The 21,437-nt window shown below is 43.0% G+C and overlaps 1 protein-coding gene across 2 annotated transcripts; it reads left to right on the top strand.

Moving 5' to 3' along the window:
• Nucleotides 1-1,051: 1,051 nt before the first annotated feature.
• Nucleotides 1,052-13,607, top strand: ccdc149a (coiled-coil domain containing 149a). 2 transcript variants are annotated; one of them, XM_070993516.1, is made up of 13 exons: nt 1,052-1,202; nt 2,594-2,755; nt 2,879-2,917; nt 4,124-4,231; nt 4,340-4,456; nt 5,220-5,392; nt 5,486-5,558; nt 5,753-5,837; nt 6,474-6,618; nt 6,747-6,823; nt 7,495-7,527; nt 11,338-11,442; nt 12,403-13,607. In XM_070993516.1, the coding sequence occupies exons 1-13, from the start codon at nt 1,152-1,154 to the stop codon at nt 12,927-12,929; spliced, it is 1,695 nt and encodes a 564-aa protein (XP_070849617.1). In that variant the 5' UTR covers nt 1,052-1,151; the 3' UTR covers nt 12,930-13,607. The 2 variants fall into 2 exon arrangements, with proteins under 2 accessions (XP_070849617.1, XP_070849618.1); XM_070993517.1 differs by lacking the exon at nt 7,495-7,527.
• Nucleotides 13,608-21,437: the final 7,830 nt, after the last annotated feature.

Raw genomic sequence — 21,437 nt, 5'->3', positions numbered from 1 at the left:
CCGTGGGACCTGTTGACTCAGACACAGCTGAAGTCAAATACTAGTCAATCAGTTCAATGGAGGAAATGATTTGTGAAATGAATGTTTCCGTCTGTGAAAAAAAATAACATGTAACAGCAGTGTGGAAGAATGAACTGACCAACTCAAAAGTCTTAAAATTCTCCTACTCATTTTCTGAATGGTATCGCAATATAAAAAGTATAAACAGCTTTACAACATGCTTTTGTGTGATTTAGCTTTAAGCTTACTGAATGCTACCCCACAATTTCAGTTTATCTGTTGAGTATCAACATATTAATAAAATCTAATTTCATATGTTTCATCATGTTTTGGTTTAGGGTTAAGTCTCCCCTCTCATGTATAGTTACTTTGTCACAGTGAAAGCTCACTTTGTAATAGTTCTTTTATTTTCTTAACAAAGCCACTGTATGACACCCAACACATATGTGCTTGTGCCTCATTGCCTGACATGTATGAGTATGATTGGTTGTCTTTTATTCTGTTGTTTAACATTTTTATTTATTTTGCTTCCTACTGATCTTATTCACATGTTCTTTTTAATGTGTTTTATGATGACCCTAATAAAGTTTTTATACCACAAGAGTTGCTGGAGTTTTGACATCTTCAGACTTCTCCTTTCTCCATGTACCCTGGAAGCAGGTGAAGGTGTGCCAGAAATCCCAAATCCCAAGAAATCTCAAATGTACTCTCCTAACATTTCAATCCTCAGACCTTCACTTGACAAAATTCATAAAGAGAAACACCAACACATACTGTACATATGTAATGCTTTTATTATGAAGGACATCTTGTTAAGTTTCCGTTGTGTTATTTCTAATTGCTCTTCAGGCGCATATATTTTGAATAATGTAGGATGCCCACTGTTTTACATTAAAGTTTAAAATGACATTTGATTTAAATCTAAATTTAAATGAAAACTGCTTTTCTTCAAAGATCATTTTCGTTTCAACATTGTACCGGAAGTCGTATTCTTTAATCTGTTTTCATTCCGCGCAGCTTGACGGCAGAGCCAAAAAAAAAAAAAAAAAAAAAAAGTGACGTTGCAGGATAAACAAACGGGGGAGAGGCAGGTCGGACGGCGGCGGAGAGGCAGCGTGTGTCCTGACACTTTGTCAAAAATATTTCGGATAATGCAGTCTTCCAAGAGGAGCGAGAGTGACTGGCAGGGGCTTGTCAGCGAGGTAAGAGAGTGGCCAAGACCGCCAACAGCTGTTGCGGAGACGGGCTGATTTTGACGGTTGCGCCGTCGTCCATATGGAACGAGATCCGGTCACTTGTCATCATGGATGGAGGAGCTGCTGAACGCCACAGAAAAAAAACTCTAACTTACTCCCGTCTTTAGAAAGACCGGCTAAAGATTGACTAATGGGGTACGCTAGCATGCTACTCTGTCAGGCCGACAGTGTTCGTGTCTGCCTGCAAATGCAGGAACACTCCTGCCCACCTCCGAAACACGTATGGAGCCCAGATATAACACACCTGTGGGCGACATTGACTTGTTAACATTATTAGCATGAAGTCATTTAAACCTAGAGAGTAAGGTTCGACCGAGGCTACAGGTATGAATGTATTTTGGGGGGTGATAACGCAGTGGTAGCCGAAAACGTAATTGGCACCGCAGGAATTTCTTCACGAAAATGACCCCCTAAAAAAGCAGTTTTTAGATCTATTTTAGCTCCACGGTAACACAGCATAACAGTCAGCTGGCTAGCTTAATGCAGAGTGACCCACCAGCTGGTGAACGTCGTCCAAATTATATTTTAATCAAAAGTCCGATATTTAGATTTTCGTGCTGCCTTCAGGGACTGTTCATGCAGCTGTGATTATTTAGGAACTTCCACGCTGCAGGTGGATTCATGACTGGTTGATCGTGTCATATCTGAACTGGTGATAATCCAACCATGACCGTTACAGAGCACAAGAGTGAAGCTGCAATGATAAAGCAGGAAAAAAATTAACTGGCAACCTGTTTGGCAGAAATTGGAGGGATTTGCTGCTTTTATTTGTAATATAGCAAGCGGAAACAAGCGAGTTTTAGAGCACTGCTATGGGCATATTCTGCTATTATCTGTTGTTTTGTAGACCAAACAGACAATCTGTTCAGTGGGGGAACAAAACAGTTGTCTAATTCATTGTGTGTGTGCGTGTGTATAAACCACTAACATCAGGGATGAACATGTTTGAGCGACAAGCTTTACTTCACACTCCTGAACGCAGCAGCTGCTGTTTCATTTGGTTATGAGCTGATCTGACAGCTATCAAGCTCGACTCTGTTCCTCCTGCTGGGTCTTATCTATACTTTAAACACGTGGCTCTAGTGTGTACTTTTCCACCTGTTGGGAACTGGTCAGTTCCAACTCAGTGCTTTGACTTTTTCTATCCAGTGATGGAGCCTGTAGGGAATTTAAAGCCAAAAACAAGCTGGACGACACAGTAGGTGTTAGAGATGGATGTCATATACATGCCTGCTCCTGTGGTCCTGGAATTAACACACAGAGCTCGGGGACCAACAGTGGACTGTGTCCACCACCCACTCTCAGTTCTGTCCTTGTGTGTGCTGCGTTTGTTGCAGTTCCTGGTGTGTAAACGCAAGCTGGAGAGTAAGAAAGAGGCCCTGCTCATTCTGTCCAAGGAGCTGGATACCTGTCAGCAGGAGAGAGACCAGTACAAGCTGATGGCCAACCAGCTGAGGGAGCGCCACCAGGGCCTCAAGAAAAAGTACAGGGAGCTCATTGTGAGTGGTTCAGACCTTCAAGGTGGTGTTTATTTGTTCACGTGCACGGTGTTTAACAGCATGCATAATGTCATATAATAATTGTATGAGATGATTTTAATTCCATACCTCTTCATGTTTTAGGATGGGGACCCTTCTTTGCCACCAGAAAAACGCAATCAAGTAAGTTGTTGTGGATTTTGAGGGTCTTCGTACAGCCGCTAATGCTGAACATATTTGCCTTCATTTTGTTACGGTGTGGTTGTTATGTTGGTTATGATAGACGAGGATAATCTCTTGGACCTGAGTTCACATCAAATACAAGATTTCCATGAACAAACAACCTCGTAATACCAAGCAAATACAGATCATATGCTCACTAAATAACACTGGACTGGACAACCTTTTCATTAGCTCTGTCTGATGCTTGCAGACTTCTGATGGTCAGATTAAATGTGAGGGTGTTTACGTGTCGTCAGAGTCCTGTAGGACTCTGCTTGGTGCTGCTTTCAAGGGCGCTGTGACAACCTTAATTGAAGAGTTGGCTGCTGAATTGCATTCTAAGAAGCAGTGTTGCTTTTTAGAGGGCAAAAAACAAACATCAGCATTGTGAGGACAATGCCGACCTGCACATTATGTTGCTTTTTATAAACGGCCCTGATTCAAAAAGGTTGGGACGCTGTGTGAAACATAAATGAAACAGAATGTGATAACTTGCTAATCCTCATTGACACATATTCAACTGACAACAGCACAAAGACAATATATGTAAAGTCTTGCCTCATTAGCTTCATTGATTTTTGTAAATATCTGCTTATTCTGACAACTTTCCCAGCAACTAAAGACTGGGAAAGTTGTGGAAAGCTCCAAAAACACCTGTTTGGAACATCCCACAGGTAAACAGGTCCATTGGTAACAGTATCATCTTGGCTATGATTTTGCTGACACTGAGACGTCTGTGAAATAACGATGTCTGTTAATAAGTATTTATGAATTGATAGTCAGAGATGAGGCTGCAACAAGGTTAATATAGCTGTGAAATCAGCCATAGCCAAGAAATAATCAGTGTGTTTTTGCTTAGTATAATCCTTTTATCTTTGTCCTTGCAGCCTTTTGATCTTGAAAATCTATTTATGATGCACGACTCATTCAAACGCTGTTAATAGAAGCAGTTTTAGCAGTTATTTCTGTATGTCACCAATTGTTACTGTGCATATATTTCCTTGACCTGAGGAAAAAAGGCCCTAATTGAATGGGTTTCATCGGTGCATTTGGCCCCTCTCCATGACAGATCGAGTGGCCACCAGCTGTTTGCAGTTTCAGACCATGTCGCTTCTCCTTATCTTTCTCCTTCACTTCATTCACTCCTCCTCTTCACCTTCTCCTCAGGTGAACCTGGCTCAGCTGTTGAGGGACTCGAGAGACAGAGCGAAACAGCTTGCAGAGGAGGTGAAGGAGCTGACTCAGAGGCTTGCGGAGGCCCAGGGGGATAACAAGGTGAGGTCACCGGTCGCAGCACACACACAAACCTGACCCCCTCACTCAGTCCAGTGCACGAGTCATGTGTTTGAGGGAAGCAGTGAATTTTAACTTTTTTTTTTGCAGCTCTTGAGGATGACGATTACTCGACAGAGGCTGGGGGACGAGGAGGTGGGGACACGCCATTTCCCCGCTCACGAACGGGAGGATCTGGTTCACCAGCTAGAGAGAGCGGGGCTGCAGGTTGATGCATTTCCTTTTTTTTTTTTTCAAATAATCAAAACCTTTCAAACTTTAGATGGTATCACATCACATAAGCACATGCACATCCAAAACACTGACAGTTCCCTTTTGGTTTCTGTCTGTCTGGAGTTGTGGCCACCTGTGGCAGATTTCACAATACATCCATCCATCCATTTTCTATGCCGTCGCGGGGGGGCCGGAGCCTATGTAAACGGGCGGGAGGTAGGGTACACCCTGGACCGGTCGCCAGCCAATCGCAGGGCAACATATACAGACATACAACCATTCACACTCACACTCACACCTAGGGGCAATTTTACAGCATGTTTTTGGTCTGTGGGAGGAAGCCGGAGTGCCCAGAGAGAACCATGCAAACTTCACACAGAAAGACCTGACCGGGAATCGAACCGGCGACCTTCTTGCTGTGAGGCACGCGCACTACCTGCTGCGCCACCATGCAGCCCTTTCACAATACAAGTGATGAATATTTTGCATTTGACATCAGGAGCATGCCTCACTTTCTGGAATTATTCTCACTACTGCCACTTATGAGGCTGAGTATATTCACTCTTGTTTGAGGCGACGGTGCTTTTGTATTGGATGTTATGATTTTGATGGAACCGTACTGTCCCTCCGTAGAAGAGTAGACGAGCTCTTCAGTTGCTGATTGCTGAAAACAGCGAGTGCACTCTCAGCAAACTCTGCTTTAGTTAACAAAGCTGTAAATTTACAAGCATTTCTTTGCCTGGCTACCATCTCCTAGATGGAGGAGATGGAGAACAACATGAAGGCTCTGACAGACGAGCTGCAGGACGTGAAGGCGGAGCGCAGTGTGTTCAGGGAGAAGGCCTACCGACTCAACGTGGAGCTCAACCACATCTTGGGAAACCGTGAGGCGCGCATCATTGATGTGGACGCCCTCTGCATGGAGAACAAGTAAGGAAGCAGAGTCGTCCACCAGCACAAAAATGACTCTTACCCTCATGAACCAAAAGTGCTCAGCACAGCTTTTGATCTGTGTCGCCGCAGGTACTTGCATGAGCGTTTCAGCCAACTGCAAGAGGAGGTGAACCTGCTGAAATCAAACATCATGAAGTACAAGGTACACTTTGAGTGCCACTGATAAAATGGAAACGTGAAGCTGATTTTGAGGCTCACGAATCCTGATGAAATCCATTTAATTTCCCAAAAGCTGATTTCTAATGCCTCAGCGCTGAAAGTGAGCGCTTTTATTTCAAACGTTCATCAAGCGTGGCAGGGCGCGCTCCATTCACTCTTGTTTCTCCCTCCCCACAGACGGCTCTCGAGAGGAGGAAAAACTCCAGCACATTTGGGAAATCAAACAGCAGCCCCCTCACTGGAGTCCTCTCAGCCAAACAAGGTGAAAACTCCCTCTGAATTCTCTCTGAAGCTCTGACATAAATAGATACGGGAGCTGCTGATCTGAAACGATTTGACGGCCGGTAATATAGTGTGCGCCTCCTCTGTTTCATAGCATGTAGATTTTGTAAGTCTGTTCTTTTTTATTTTTTTTGCCGATCCTTCAAGCCACCGCTCGGACACCAGCTGGGTTACTAATTGTATTCTGAGTGGTGGAGAGCACCACTGGCAGGGAAATGAGCCTGCCACGATGACTGACAGTCGCTGGCAGAAGCAGCACAGTGGGCTCCGGAGTTAAAGTTAGGAAAGTGTCACCTAGCAGACAGCTGTTTCTAACTCTCCATCTCCGTCTTGCTCCTGTCATGCTGCTTTCTCCGTCTCTTGTTATTTTCCCATATTCTCTCTTGTATCAATTTTTTAAGTGTTGAAAGTGTTATTGGGGCATCAGCAGGTTGCATTTTAATGAATGATGTCATGTTTTCCTCCATGGCATCATAAACACATATGACCACACATGAAAAATAGCTTTCTCCCTCCTTTTTATTCCCTCCTTCTATTCCTCTTCCTGTTTCTCTTTCTTTTATCTGCTATCACCCCTATTTTCCTCTCCCCGCTCTCCTCGCCTTCTCCTTTTCAGTCCAGGAGATGCTCCTGGAGGAGCAGGGCTGCAGCCTGCCAGCCACACCTCAGTCCATCTCTGACCTCAAGTCCCTGGCCACGGCCCTGCTGGAGACCATCCACGAGAAGAACCTGGTCATCCAGCACCAGAGGCACACCAACAGGTAACGCACTTGGATTGTTTGCCTGCCTGTTCAGAGAATCCTCCTCCACCTGCAAGGCAAACACTGCACTGTGACACACGAGCGCACGCAAACACTCTCTGTTGGTAACCTGAACCATCGCACTGCAGGATCCTCGGAAACAGAGTTGCAGATTTGGAAAGGAAGCTGAAGACGCTGGAGGTTTCAGGACTGTGGAGCCTTCCAGGTGAGTCTCACGACCAAGCGTTCAATTTCTCCTTGTTGAAGTCCTCAAACGAGCCCTCCATGATTTAACATCAAGCACAGTCCAATTATGAAACAAATACAGAGTAATAACAGTAATTTGACAGTAACTCTTATCTTTCATGCTGTAGGATATGAAAACAAACAACTGGTGAAACAGTATATTCTCTTTCATTAAACAGTGTTTCAGTGGCACAGTCATTTGTTATGGATGTAATTATTTTGCTTTGTGGAGAAAACAATCATGTTCATCAATCACCTTTTATTAAACACATTTTTTGAAAATTTCTGTGCAATCCGGTTATTAAACAGTGATTTTCAATACAGAGGGTAAAATTATAGCTGCATTTGTGGTTAAATGGCTGTCAAGCTGTAACATATGATCAGAAACTTAACTGTGCCTCACTGTGAAGCAAGGCACACACACCATTCGTAAACATGACCGCGTGACTGTGCGTGTGTTTACAGAGCGTTAATTGCAGTAAGCTCAAGACAAACTGTGCATTTTGTGAAGATAATGTGTTTTTTCGAACATGTTGCCATAAGTTGCTTTTGCATCTCTTGTTTTGAAAACTCTCTTTTTATATCTTAATCCAATAATGAGGTTTTATGTTCATAACAGTGTGTCTTTCTCTCTCCCTGGCTGCGTCTCAGGCTTGACCTACCGCGTATCAGTGGGAATTGGGAGTATGTATTCCTTCTGCCCCACTTAGCCCATCCATGCCCTCCACTATGTCATGCCAGGATAAATCTGGGCAGATGCCCAGAAAGCGTGTCACCTCATGCCCACCGTTTACAATGTGTCGACTCCATTGACCACCCGCTCGTGTGTGTTCATGATACCATTGACTGAAGCAGGCTGCCTGAATCTCACACATTGATCCTTTTGGTCTAGTGGATCTGTCATGAATTTTGCACCCAAGGAAAAAAAAAGAAAAGCTCTTTTTGAATATTTGGGGTTTGGCATGTTTTAAGAGCAGGAGAGTCCTTTTTTTAAGGCAGCACACAACTGTTTTCTGGATTCATTTTAGCATGCGTTCAGACCTCGTTCACTCCTGGTATTAAAATGCGTATCTGTACATATCGGCACAGGTATTTGCTTTTAGCTAACATAACACAGAGGTCGTCAAATTTGAGAGAGCGAGCAAGCGAGAAGGCTCAAAGAGACACGCCTCTAATGACTGATAAAATGCACTGCAGCGTACATTCTGTGAAATCAGTGCTGAGATGATAAGTGTGTGTGGGAATTGACTTTTTTCTTTGGAACTGGATATATGTCTAATCTGCGCCATGAAAGCATCAAAAGATGCATTATTCAAGCGAACTGCCTGAAAAATGAAAGCAACACAGGAGGGAAAGGAGTGATGTTGAGTAAGAAATAACTGCCTGTGCTACGATGAGCATTGCACTTATCTGTGCGTCTGATCAGCTGTTAACAAGGCATATGATTTATGTAGTTACAGAGTAACCTATACGGCAGCACTGCGACACGCTGGGACCGACAGGCAGTATTTTTTTATTCAAAGAAAGGAAAAACCTAATGTATTGCATTTGCTGACAGTGACAAAATTCCCTGATTTTTTTTTTTTTTAATAGTCTGGGCCTGATTTGCTGCCGCCTCATGTGCAGGTTTTGCTCTGGAGGACACAGATTCAGTCTCAGTGAGGATAGTAAGAATGTATAGAAAACCAGGTGTAAACGCAAAAAGCAGGATCGGATCAGGGATTAGGGAAAAAATGGGATTCAGATCCCGTTTTAATACCAGGTGTGAATGGGGTGTCAGATTCACGCTGGCAGGAATTCGAAGCATAAACCATGTGAGGACAAGATATACACTCACTGGCCACTTTATTAGGTACACCTGTTCAATCGCTTGTTAACAGAAATAGCATAATCAGCCAATCACATGGCAGCAACTCACTGCATTTAGCACAGTCTGAAAAGGATTTCCAAATCCAACCAGGAGACAAGACAGTCCACCTAGGAAATAGTTCCCCACTTTCGCCACTGGAGGGCGATGTTGTGCTGTGTATGAACCTGGCGGTAAGGTGGAGGGGCTGCGGCTGAATGGAGGTGCCCTGTCATGAGACCGTCATTCTCACCGCTATAAAACTGACAAGCATCCATTACTGAAAATGATTGCCCACATTACAAACACATTTAGGGGAATGTGCCGTTATTAGGGAATTTGTAGGCGAGGGCCCAGAGTGCCTGACGACCACGCTGTCCACCACAGTTAGGGAGACAGAAATATAGAGAGAGATGTGATCGTCTGTGGCCTTGATGTGATGTGAAGTTGGGCTGATGGATATTAAAGGCAAACAGGATAGGATGGAGGGCCTTGGCTGCCTACCTGCGGACCGGAGAACACTAGAGGTGACTGCGTTGTCTGCGGATGAGAGAGAGCCAAAAACAATAACAGTGACATCGATGCAGTGAGTCAGATAAAGTTGTGATTGATAGATCCCCACCAGTCTTGCAGTCCCCCAGCCCCCACTTGCTGAAGGACTCAAGCTGAAATGTAACACAGCAAGTGAAAGCCTGTCAGTGTGCGTCAGCTATTGAATAGACAGAGGTGGATGTAGAGTGCGTCCATATAGCTCTGTTTGGGTCCAGTGACAGACTTGCCAGTTAAGAGGAAGGCATTTCCTTTTCACCCCAGAGCCAGACAGCACTGCATCTCAGTGTAGGATTTAACCATGTGACTGTAGACAATTTTTTTGCAGGATGGGTGCATATGCATATACAGGATATTCATAATATGTAGTAACATGTTTCAAGAAAGTAAGAGGAGCAATTTAAGACTGGGAAAGATGTGGAGAGCTCCAAAAACACCTGTTTGGAACATTTCACAGGTAAACAGGTTCATTGGTAACACATGATTGTGTAAAGGATGTTACTACATGAGCTCAGGAACACATCGTGAAACCGGTTGTCGGTAGTTAGTTTGCAAAAGATTTCACTCTTATTCACATTTCACACAGTGAAATCTTTTTGAGAATCCAGCTTGAATGTGTGAGAGCGACGGTTTGATGGCTGGACAGGCAGCTGCCAGTCAGGTTTAAAGGAAGCCGCTGGTCCCTCCTGCCTCCTCCTGAGTGCTGCATGGCTCCTGGAGACACTCTGCTGTGCTCAGTCTGGGCTTTCTTCTTCATACCAGCAACTAACGCCACCTTGTTACTGGCTTTAAAAGGCAGGCTGCAGAACTCCTTGAAAAACTTTAAGACTGCGCTGGGATGAAGTAGTCTTAAAGCGACAGGCCACCTTTCTGATCTGAATGACTTTTCCCTCTGCTGAACTGCCTACTCTTGTCTTGTGAAAGCTGTTGTATGATATCCAACATTTAAGATATACATTTATTTTCTCTACAAAATGAATCCAGCTGTGAGCGAAGTGGTAAATTATGATATATCAATATATAACTTTAGGAGAAACAAGACTACAAGTCTACATTCATGCGAGCTTCTCTGAAACAAGCGAGGTTCAGTGGCACTTCAAGCTAAATGTTAACATCTGCTGACATGCTGATGTTTAACATCATGTTTACCAGATTCACTGTCTGAGTTGCTATCATGCTAACATTTGTTAATTAGAACTAAACACAAAGTAGAGCTGAGGCTGATGGGAATGCTGTTCGTTTTGCAGTGAATTGGTCACAAACCAAAGCGCTGGACAAATTGAAGTTTTGACCTGGGATCGTCAAAGTTATTATAATCGTCTTTAGGACTAAAAAACACTAAACAGGTTTGATCCTAAAACAGTCTAACATCACGATTGAAACTGCTGTCTCTTTAACAGAAGTAAGACAACTCTTTCGACAAACATCAACTTTATTGCTCCTCCTGACGCCACCAGTCTGTACGCTGAAGCTTCGGGACCCCAACAGCCCACCCCACCCTCTCCCTCACTGTCCCCACATCAGTGTCAACACTGAGCATGCATAACAATATGGACCGTATTCATAACAATATGGTCTCCGTTCACCATTCATGATTCTCACGCATCGTGTCACCCAGTCATCCATTTTCTCATTCTTCTGTTTGTTTTTGTGTCTCACACTTGAGTGGTCAGAAACAGGCCTATTCACAGGGTTTCTGTGAAGGCGCGGGCTGATATGCACACTCACAGGCTCCAGTGTATGCATGCGAATACAGTTGTGTGCATGTGTGTATTTGTGATGTCTGGTTTATAGTGCACAGTCTCCTATGAGTAGCATATGGTGTCAGCCTAAGAGGCGTGCAGCCATCACTAATGAAGACAGATGACAGGGAACTGGAGCCACTTCCTGTGAGCACTGCAATGCATACGTGCGTGTATGTTTGTACGCCGTGTGAAAGCACACACGGCGCAGCGCCGTACGTGCGCTCGGATGAGCTCCATCCAGTCCTGACATGCTCAAACATTTCAAAACTCCTCACACCACTTACTTTGTCTCTTTGTTGTCATCTGGATGTGACAGTGACGGGGAGTGTTTGTTCCTTCATTTCGGTCTCGCAGGGGCACGGGACAGTATCGCGCTGAATGAAAACCTTCAACCAGAGCTCCATCCAACACCTGCCACGTCTCACCCAAACATGCAGCCCAGAGTGCAGCCACCCAAAGGTGAGTGCGTAATCGTGTGCAGCTGGCTTCTCCCACAGCTAACGGCACAAACACTGCAATTAGCCGCTGCGTGCTAAACACTCCTTGCTATCTTCCATGTTTAACCCAAGTCCTCTCCCTTCCCGCCTCCACTCCTCTCCGCCTCTCATTGGTGCAAGCTGCCCAAATGCCATGGCATTTTGGAAATGTGAAGCAAATTCTCGCCCGCTGACATTCAGAAACTTCTGCCGTGTTCTCTTTGAAAGGGGGTGGGGGATGGCGGGGGGGCCCATAAATATGGATGTCAGTTCAAGTAATGTTGCTTTCTTCCTGTGTGTATTTTCCCGTGTATGTATGTGTGGGGAAAGGTGGCTGGGACTCTATGTGCAGTCTTTAACCTTTTTGCCTGCACATCCACAAATATGGGTCAGTAATCCCCAAAGTGAGAGCATATTTTGGCGAAGAAGCAGAACTAAGCTGTTGCTATTGCCAAGATGCGGGGCGTCACACTTGTCTTGCATCCCCTTGTCTGGGGCACTGCTGCTATATTTAGCCTGTTGCCATGGAAGCACTTCAGTCATATAAGTAATTGAAATAACTTTCTGCATTGACACAGTGGTCCAACTCGAAAAGAGGAAAGTTTTCCTTATGTTTTCCTTTCAAAGGGTTTTTTCATCCTGTCCTAATTTCTTTAGGTAAAACACAAGGCACGACATTGTTGATCTCGGTCCATCAGCATATTTAGATTACACTGGCTGTTCGAGTGTGTTATGCAGCCCCACATGTACGAATGCAAAGCAGTTGTAGTCGGTATTTTTCTTTGCTGTTGATGTTGCCAGCGAACACAAATCAGCTACCTTCCCTCCCGTAACTCCGTCAGAGGAGCACAATTCGGCAAAAGTACTTGTTTGCTGATCTAACTATGGCGTCAGATCAAGTGAGTAATTAAAATGACCAGTTGTCTCATCTTCCCTCTCCCAGTTGTGTCAGGCGACAGAAGTTCACATGAATCATTGTGGGAATGCCACACCGCTGGCAGCGACCTTGGCACAGATGGCGTCAGCAGGGAAGACGCACCTGCGCTGCTCAACAGCCTGGAGCCTCTCGTGGGCTTGGAGACGAATGGGATTGACAGGAGAGGGGGAGAAATGGTGACCCTGACTGAAGATGGAGCCGCCTTGGAGCTGGAGGAGGGGCGGAGTCCTGTTGAAGAGGCCGGGCACGAGGTCGAGGGAGTTGAAGATGAAGAGCTGGGTTCCACGGTGGAGGAAGGAGAAGAGGCAGCTCTGGCGCTGAATGTCCCGTCCGCTGAATCAGACCTTCCATGGCTTCCAATTAAACGAGCCTCTGTTGATCACTCAGAGGCAGTACATCAGCCCTGCGAACCCCAGGACAATGGGTCTAATGATGAACCTGAACATGTAGAAACCTCAATATCAGGGCCAGAGAACCAGACCACAGAGGTGTCGAGTACGGAGGAGTGGGACGTTCACTGTCAGTCTGCGTAGTGACGCCTGTCAAACTGATAACTTGGCATGAACTGACACCACTGAAAGACTCCGGGAGCTTATTTAAATCCTTGTCCTTGTCCTCCTTATTGATGGTTGCATTCATCATTCCTGGCTGCGTTCTCACAATGTCGCCACCGCTCACTAACTCGCTTTCTGTTTTAGTCAGTAAAACCAAAAAACACTTTTCCAGTCAGAACCGGTTGTGCACTTTGTATCTTGACAGGCTTGTTGCTGCACGGGAAGAGAAACTCTTGAAATCAATGTAGTTGCAAACTTCATGCCCTGTAGGAAAAAATTAGCTACCAAAATAACAAATATGGCAGCCTCAACTCCTGTGCCCCATATTCCCTTCTTCCTTTCCCCTGTGATAAAATAATCCCAATTGTTTGCTTTCTTCTTCTTCCTGAGGGATGCCGATAAATTGAGTTCTCCAACTTGTTGTTGCTCTCATCAGGGGTCTAACTTGGCTTACCAAAACTGTTTTGTACATATGTGTGAATTAATAATGTTCATATTAGAGACTGTTGATCATTTGCATGGGTGAATCTTACTAATCAGTCCAGTTTTTATTGTTCCTCATTTCGCAGTTGATATTCAGATGAGACTACATGTGCCTTATATGTGGAAGAATTCCCTGATATTTATGAATATAAATGCATAAACCAATGCAATATGACCTGTCTGGAAGTCTTTTCCAACCCACATGTATACACACAAAAAAAAAAAAATCAAATTTTGTGGTATGTGGTACTTTTACCACATTTTCTGCAGGATTTTCTGCCGTTTCTGCTTTCACTTTCTCCAGACACAATGCTAAGCCTGACCCGTTTCCACACTTGGTTTTAGTAAAACCAGTTTACTCTCAGAATACTTGAATACGACAATATGCTGAAAGGTTATTATGGAATTTTTGCCCAATGATGCCAAAAATATGCTGCCTACGAGAGCTTTAATGATACATGTTATAAGTTAAAAGCGTTGGTTACAGGCAATGGTTAAATGGTTGATACAGGAAGCTCAAAGTAATGTTAAAAAATGGTGAAATGGCAAAAAAATAATGGTTTAACAGTTTGCTAAAAGTAATGAAAAAAGTAGCCTTAGGAATAATAGTAATAGCTGAAATGGCGTAACGATGGATAATTGGCTTCAAGTAATACAAATGCAGACTTGAACACATTGACCTGAACATTGGCAGTTCAATTGTCTGAGAACTCAGCAGTAACAATATCGTATATATATACAATATATACAGTAACTAGCTCTTAACTTAAATAACATCAGATTTAACTCTATGCTTGATCCATGATCGCTCGTGTCCAGAGTCCAGAGTATGTCTGACTTGGAACTGCTGGTCGAGTGACATTGAAAGCGTTTGTATCAGCTCTCTCCTTTAGCTCGAAAGCACACAAGCAGGAATTTCATCTGACGGAAACTTCAGCTCTGACACCGAGTTTGACTTTGTGAACTTGGTGTTATATTTGTTTGAGCTTTCCACACACAAATGAGGTTTGTTTGATAGTAATGTTCTGAACCAGAAAATGAGCCCATATCTGCAGAAAATCGCTCTGACTAATTTCTAAGTGTTCACAAGGTTGGTCTCTCATTAATTCTAAATGCAGCAGCCTCGGTCTTTTGATTGTTTTACAGATTAGAGCAGCTTAACTTGATTCTCTTCTTTCCAGCCTTGGAAGAGAATTGTTATGGCATCACAAATCTACACTTGTTGTCTAAAATCATAGAAATGCTCTATTTTTAGTCGGATTAACATCAATTTCTGGGAAGATCTACATTTTGGGTGTCTATGTACAAGCTTATTTATATTATTTTCCACTGTTTTGGGCTTTGTTCATGTCCAAAAATGTTATTTTCAGCCCAGCGCACATGAATATTACATGTGCATATGATTGTATAACTTCAAAAATGAATTAATAGGCACCAAAAGTTTTCCAGCACTGTAAAACGGATGCGCAGACAAACCCGTTTTGTCTGGCAGCCAAAGTCCAGAGCCCACTGTGTATTGAGAATCAGTGGTGAGGCCTACTCTTCCTGCATGCAGGTGACAGCTGGCCTCTCCAGGCAAACACAGCGTCAAAGCCAGAATCCATGAACTGCTTATTCTGCAGAAGGCCACTTGCTATTTTTAATCTCTGACACAAAATAGAGGCAAGGAAGAGAGAAAGGATCCGAGCGAGGGAGCCGTGGTGTGTACCCAGTGTCGGCTCTGTGCCAGGCAGCTGATTTGGCACGCTGCAGCGAGCCCTTTTTTTTGTTAAGTTTATAAACCAGATGGAATCTGAGCTAATGAAATTGCAAGATGATACCAGCTTGCCACTAGGTTCCCCTTAAAGTCGTTGACCAATGTTTGATATTTGCATGCGTGTGAATGCCTTAGAGGAATTTGCGAGCTTTGCATGTCTGTTAGAGAAGATAGAACACAGGAGTGAGATACATTGTCTGGTTCAGAGAAGATGTGACTGGAAGAAGTGAGCCATATCGGTTGCTCTTGCAGGCTGCTTAGACTTGTGACATGGATTAAAGTTGACAAAATGCATTTTTTTCTGTCCTGCCTTGCATTCCTCAACCAGTAGCCATCGCTTTCAGCATTCCCTGCGAGGATTTGTCACTATGTCGCTTCTCAATACCATGTTTAACATTATTGGATCCCCATTAATATACACATTCAATACCTAATATTGAAAGTAGCAAAGTTATAAAAGCAACAGATCGACAATCAATTAAGAACAGCATAAAGAATGTGGAGGTCTGCAACATAGGGAAAACATTACAGAATAGTAATAATTAGCATTATTACAAATGTTTTCAATTCAATTCAATTCAATATTCCTTTATTAGTCCCACGAGGGGAAATTCCAATATACAGCAGCATCAATAAAGTGTGTAAAGTATTAGAACAAGTGCAATGCAAATTCAAAACAAGTATATATACAAGAGTGGAATAAAAGAATAACGTCATCCTAAGAAATTGTAAATAGTATTTACAGATTGTTATGCACTGATTATTGCACATTATTGCATTATTACACAGGTTATTGCACAGATTGTATACATATTATTGTACTGATTACTTGGAGCAGTTTTTGTTGTGGTATATGTTCAGAGACTTTTATTAAAATATTTATCAATTTGTGTACTTGAAACCCCCCCCCCCCAACCCCCCCCCCCCCCCCCCAAATTTAAGGTCGGTGACTCCATATTGAACAGCAGTTTCAGCACATATAATGATTTCAAGCTCCAACAAATGCATTTCTAGTTCGGTTAAGCATTTAAAGAACACAAAGACAATGCTCTGGAAGTGTACTGGTGCTTTATCAATAATTACTTGAATGTACCTCATAACAACACAACCAGCCAGCAGAGACGTACTGTATGAGCTTTTTTACTGACTAAAGATTCATCGGAGACGTTGGCCCTTTGACCCATTACCTGTCAGGATTTCATTGGCCAGTATTTGGTCTTGTCACACAGCTGAAAGATTGAGGCTGCCTCTCCAGACCCCCAAGAGCAAAGGAGGATTGCTGAGAGCTGTTGTAGCCAATCATCAGCACTACAGATAAAATGAGGCTACGGTACCAGCGACTCGCCCATGCCAAGACTAATCTTAGCCCCTTATCTGTGACAGCGACATCCCCCACTAGAGGGCAAGTAAAAAATGTGCATTGCGAAGTGCTTCGATTGGCCCTGTGCTGCTTAAATCATTCAGGTGTGTGTTTGCCTCTCTGCGCTTGACAGAGAGATCAAGGGAGGAATAATTTGTATGGGTGTGCGCGCCTGTCCTGTGATTTTTGTAGCTTTGTACTTAGCTGCTACCTTTTCATGTTTTAGATGTTGAGAGGAGTTGTACCATATCATATAGACTGCTAATCTTTTCACAGTGCCAACTTGCTTTGTTCTGATCCCTAGCCCCCTCCATTTATCCTACCCTGGAGCTTGGGTAGTGGGAGAGACCAGCCAGGTCACAGCGATGCTCACTGGCTCTAATAAGTGTGACCAGGGAGGGTTTGATACTCCATCATCTCTGGGTCTTCCAAAGGTTTGAGGGATGGGGGTGGACAGGGGCATGTGGAGCCAGCAGTTTCCAGGCCAACCGCTCAGCAGGGTTAATTACTATACCAACCAGATGCCCCTTCCAGTGATGGTCAGTGCCCTTATGATCCAAGCTTCATTCGCTCACCTTGCTTTTTTACGCTTACCTGAGTTTTATCGTGTGGTGCCTCTGAGACACTGGCAGAGCCCCGCAGGTTTTCCTCCCCGGGTGCTCATTTTGAGGAGTGTAACTTTCTGCTCTGTTGCTGACAAGACTGTTATTATCTGAGATAATGGAGGGAAGGGGGGGGAGGGGGGGACAGGCAAAATATGTCAGTCATCTTTTTCCTGCTTGTTTCACATGGAGTTAATAATTCTAATGTATCATAGATACGATATGCATAACTGCATCATTTGCTCGGTTTGCACTTTTGTATGGATTCGGCATCTGTGCAATTATCGTGTGCATTTTCTCATTGCTTCAGCTGTCAGACATGAATATGGTATAGTCAGTTGCAGATAGGTAAATTGTGTCAGCCTGAATCCCTTCTTCACTTCTAAAGGCTGTAAAGTCAAAAGGTACATGACAGACTGTTGCGTCCTCCCACATGGGCCTGGCCTCCCTTGAGAGACATTACAGTATAACGTATAGTATTTTGTATAACATTTTGGGAAATACACTTGTCTGTTTTCTTGCCTAGAGTCAGGTGAGAAGATTGATATACAAATATCATAGCTGTCTGCTAAATATGAATCTCCAGCCAGTTAGCTTAGCATAAACCTTGGACAGTTTTGGATTTTCATGCTTTATTTCTCTCCATTAGGAAATTTGTTTGGGACTCTGCATGACAGTTCCACAATTGCATCTAATGTTACCTTCAGATAGAGCTGGGCAGGGGGCTGGGTTTCCTCTGGTGTGCAGGGTTTATGCTAAGCTAACTGGCTAAAGTTTCATATTTGACATACAGATATGAGAGTGGTATATCAATCTTCTCACCTGACTCTTGGCAAGAAAACAAACAAGTGTATTTGCCAAAATGTTGTACTCTTTTTTTTAATTGAATCTGTAAATAAGACATAAAAATCAATCAGCAATGGAAGTCTCCCAAGGGAAGCCAAGCCACAGTAGGGAACAGCTTGCCTGGCTCTATCTGAAGGTAACATTAGATAGAATTGTGGAACTGTAGTGCAGAGTCCCAAACAAACTTCCTCATGGGGATAATAGCACGCCCCAAAATGTCAAATTTTCTTTTTAAAGCAACATCAAGCAAACTCAGATTTCAGAAAGATTGAAAAAACATTGGAACTGCCATCAGCCCTCATATTAATACAGAAGTTTCCTTGATCACTGAAGACTGACTGCCCTGCTGCTGCCTATGATTCTTCATCCCCTGCGACCTACCTCATTAGTTTCCAGATTTCCTGCAAACAAAACTGAAACCGATTGCAACAACGACAGCAACAACATGGCTCCCAAGGCCCTGCAGGGAAGCAAGGCCAGCAAAGTCACAGGACGCGGGAGGAGTTTTTAGCTTGTGGATGGCCGATAAGCAGAAAGGCCACGCCGAGGGTCAGCACGTAGCCATGGCGTACAGTCAGATCTCTATTAAGATTGGAGATGGTGGGCCAGCGTGATAAGAGCCAATAGGACCTAGTGATGTGATATCAGTGATGGGGCACTTTGCTGCAGATGACACTGTCCCCAACCAGCAGGGGAGTCGGGGTTGGACCCAACATGCCCTGGACATCAGTATGATGAGGCAGTCCTCAATTATCTTGATTCAAATTTCACAGTATTTGGGCAATTCTGGAAGACAATCAATGGCAACGTTTGACCTTTGGGTTTTGTATTAAAAATATTCTTAATACCTATATTGAATTCTTCATATCACTTCGATAAAATACAGAAGGTTTAAAGATTTAAACCTGCCATATACATTGTAGTTATTACAGCTTACTGCAATTCATCATTGTTGGAGGAGTTTAGTTCTGCAGAATAGCAAAGTCTTTTTTTTTTTTTTTTTTTTTTTGATTTAACTTGGTCTGAAAGAGTATTTTCTTTAATCTCTTCCAGACAGGAACACAGCTGTTGCAGGGCAAAAATGAGCACAGAAGTAGATATTAATGAAACCATTTAATTCAGGAAAGTAAGCAACTTTGGATCATTGCAGTTTAGCATTTCCTCTCAAATGACTGTTTACCACAATAAGACAGTGTGCTATTCGTCATGTTATTTCAAGATAAGAAGGTGGCCGCAGCGTTCATGGTTGCAGTTTGCTTGTCAGAAGCTTACTAGCAGGACTTTACTGCATTTTCTAATGAGCTGAACTCCAGTAATGGGCTGTTCTCTGGCCCTGATGCCCACTCATTTGGTTTCCCTTCTTCTCCTCCATGACCATTATCATTCTCTGTATTTGACCATCTGGACAGACCTGTTTGAACAGAGCTTGTCTGTAGATCTCTGGCTGATCCACAGGCACTGTGGTGTTCATTGCACAAGTAGTACTGTGTTGTATTGTAGTCTCTCAGTGGGTGCATCTGATCCCAGCTCTTGTAAGAATATTTAAAATACAGAATTATTCGTGAAAATATAAATGACCTCGAGATGTTAGTTCATCAGAATTGTTGTTACATGACTTCATTGTATGATTTGCATTGCTTCAGTATTCACAAGCTCCTCAAACTTCTACTGATGCTCAGCGAAAGATATTTTTATTGTGTGTTGTTGAATGCGTTCATCCGATGCATGGACTGATATTGAGTCAATGTACACTTGGACAGAAACATGTGTCCCCACTGTCCTACCTACACAGACACACAGGCTGAAAAAAAGAAGTGTAAAATGACTACAAATGTCATTTTCCATGTTTTTGAAGTCATTTTGCCTGACTTTGTAATTGTTTTGTCTCACTTTCTGTGCGTTTGTTGTCTCTTTGTAGTAGTTTTGAGTTTCTTTGTGGTTATTGTGCTTTGCCTTGTGGTTGTTTCATGTCTCTTTATGGTTGTTTCATGTCTCTGTAGTAGTTTTGAGTTTCTTTGTGGTTATTGTGCTTTGCTTTGTGGTTGTTTCATGTCTCTTTGTGGTCATTTTGTGTTGTGTTTGGTTTAGTGTCACTCTGCAGGTGAAGCAGCACTCTCCAGGGCTGTATTTAACTGAAGTGTTGCTGTAATCTTGGTATGCTATGCAGCAAAAAATTACCTAAAGCAAATATTGGATTGGATTTCATTGGCAGAAAGTGAATATTAAATGACACAAAATCACATTCAAAAAACCTTGAAGACATTCCTTCTTTAAATTTGACTTTCCAACGAAAAATGTCACTTCCAAACCACCTCAAACAGAGGCTAAACAAAGTAAGTTACTACCTCCTTTTAATCCATTTTACATCCACTTCTTTAAAGCTGGTGGTTGTAGTTTAAGTTCATGTAGCGTTATTCTAAATGATTAGTCCCTAGTATTGTCCATGCCCTTACCGCCAGCTCTGCAGCTGTTTTTGCCAAAGCTATTTCAACACAATTGTCTGCTACTTAATAGCCTGTGAAAGAGAGACAGACAGAAAGGTGGAAAATCCCCAGTATTTTTAAATTATCCTTGAATATTAGAGCATTATGCCTTTGTTGTAACGTTGACTTCTCCTTAACCATCACCATCAATCCCCCAGCTGTAAGCAATGAGCCAGTTGCCATTATGCAGCTTGTTAGCAATGTCCAGGCTGTGTAATTACCTGTGTCAATGGCAATGATTGTCTTTAGCGACAGATTATTCATCACTTTTTAATTGTAAAGGATTTTTAGCTCTTCTAACAGAGCCAAGAAGTACAAATTTTCATGCTCATCACTTTTCCTGGCTGCACCCTCCAGACTGGATGAAGGGTTTGTGCATGTCTGCAAAGTCCTGTAAACTGCAGTCCTAATAAAAAAAAGAAAAGAAAAGAAAAACAAGAACACTTGCAGTAGTTCTGGATGGAAATTTAAAATCTGCCATTTTCACAAAAGATCTTTGATTTTTTTCTTTATTTTTTTTGCAGACAATTCAATATTCCTTTATTCGTCCCTCGAGGGGAAATTCCGAAACTGGCCCATACAGTAGGTATGGTGCTGATGATGAGTGATGGTAGACTTATGGGTGGACTTATGGGTGGATTGATGACAGCAAAATTGGTTGCCAATGTGCCAGTACACATCCTGATGGAGGCAGCCAGAAACAAGCTCTCAAATGAAAGAAAATTAACGAGGAGGGAGAGCAAATTCATTTCATGATCTCATCAGTCATTCAAAATATAATGTGCATTTACTGATTTTATGTGTTTATTGTTGAGGGTTCTTAGGAAGCACCGTTTGTCATATCTATTGTATTTGATGCTATTTTAAGATTTGTAAATAAAATAATGAAGATATGTAGGGAATTAATTTTATTTTATTTATTTATTTATTTATTTTGGGGGGGTGGGGGGTGCATTT

This window comes from Chaetodon trifascialis, chromosome 23, assembly GCF_039877785.1.
Source record: "Chaetodon trifascialis isolate fChaTrf1 chromosome 23, fChaTrf1.hap1, whole genome shotgun sequence".
NCBI lineage: Eukaryota > Metazoa > Chordata > Actinopteri > Chaetodontiformes > Chaetodontidae > Chaetodon > Chaetodon trifascialis.
Note: the sequence above shows the minus strand (reverse complement) of the source record. Positions and strands in the feature narration are given on the sequence as shown.

Excerpts from the sequence above, each read along its gene's own strand:
- ccdc149a (XM_070993516.1), top strand. The coding sequence starts at position 1,152 with ATGCAGTCTTCCAAGAGGAGCGAGAGTGACTGGCAGGGGCTTGTCAGC. Across the intron at positions 2,756-2,878 it reads AAAAGTACAGGGAGCTCATT|GATGGGGACCCTTCTTTGCC; the intron begins GTGAGTGGTTCA and ends TTCATGTTTTAG. Across the intron at positions 4,232-4,339 it reads AGGCCCAGGGGGATAACAAG|CTCTTGAGGATGACGATTAC; the intron begins GTGAGGTCACCG and ends TTTTTTTTGCAG.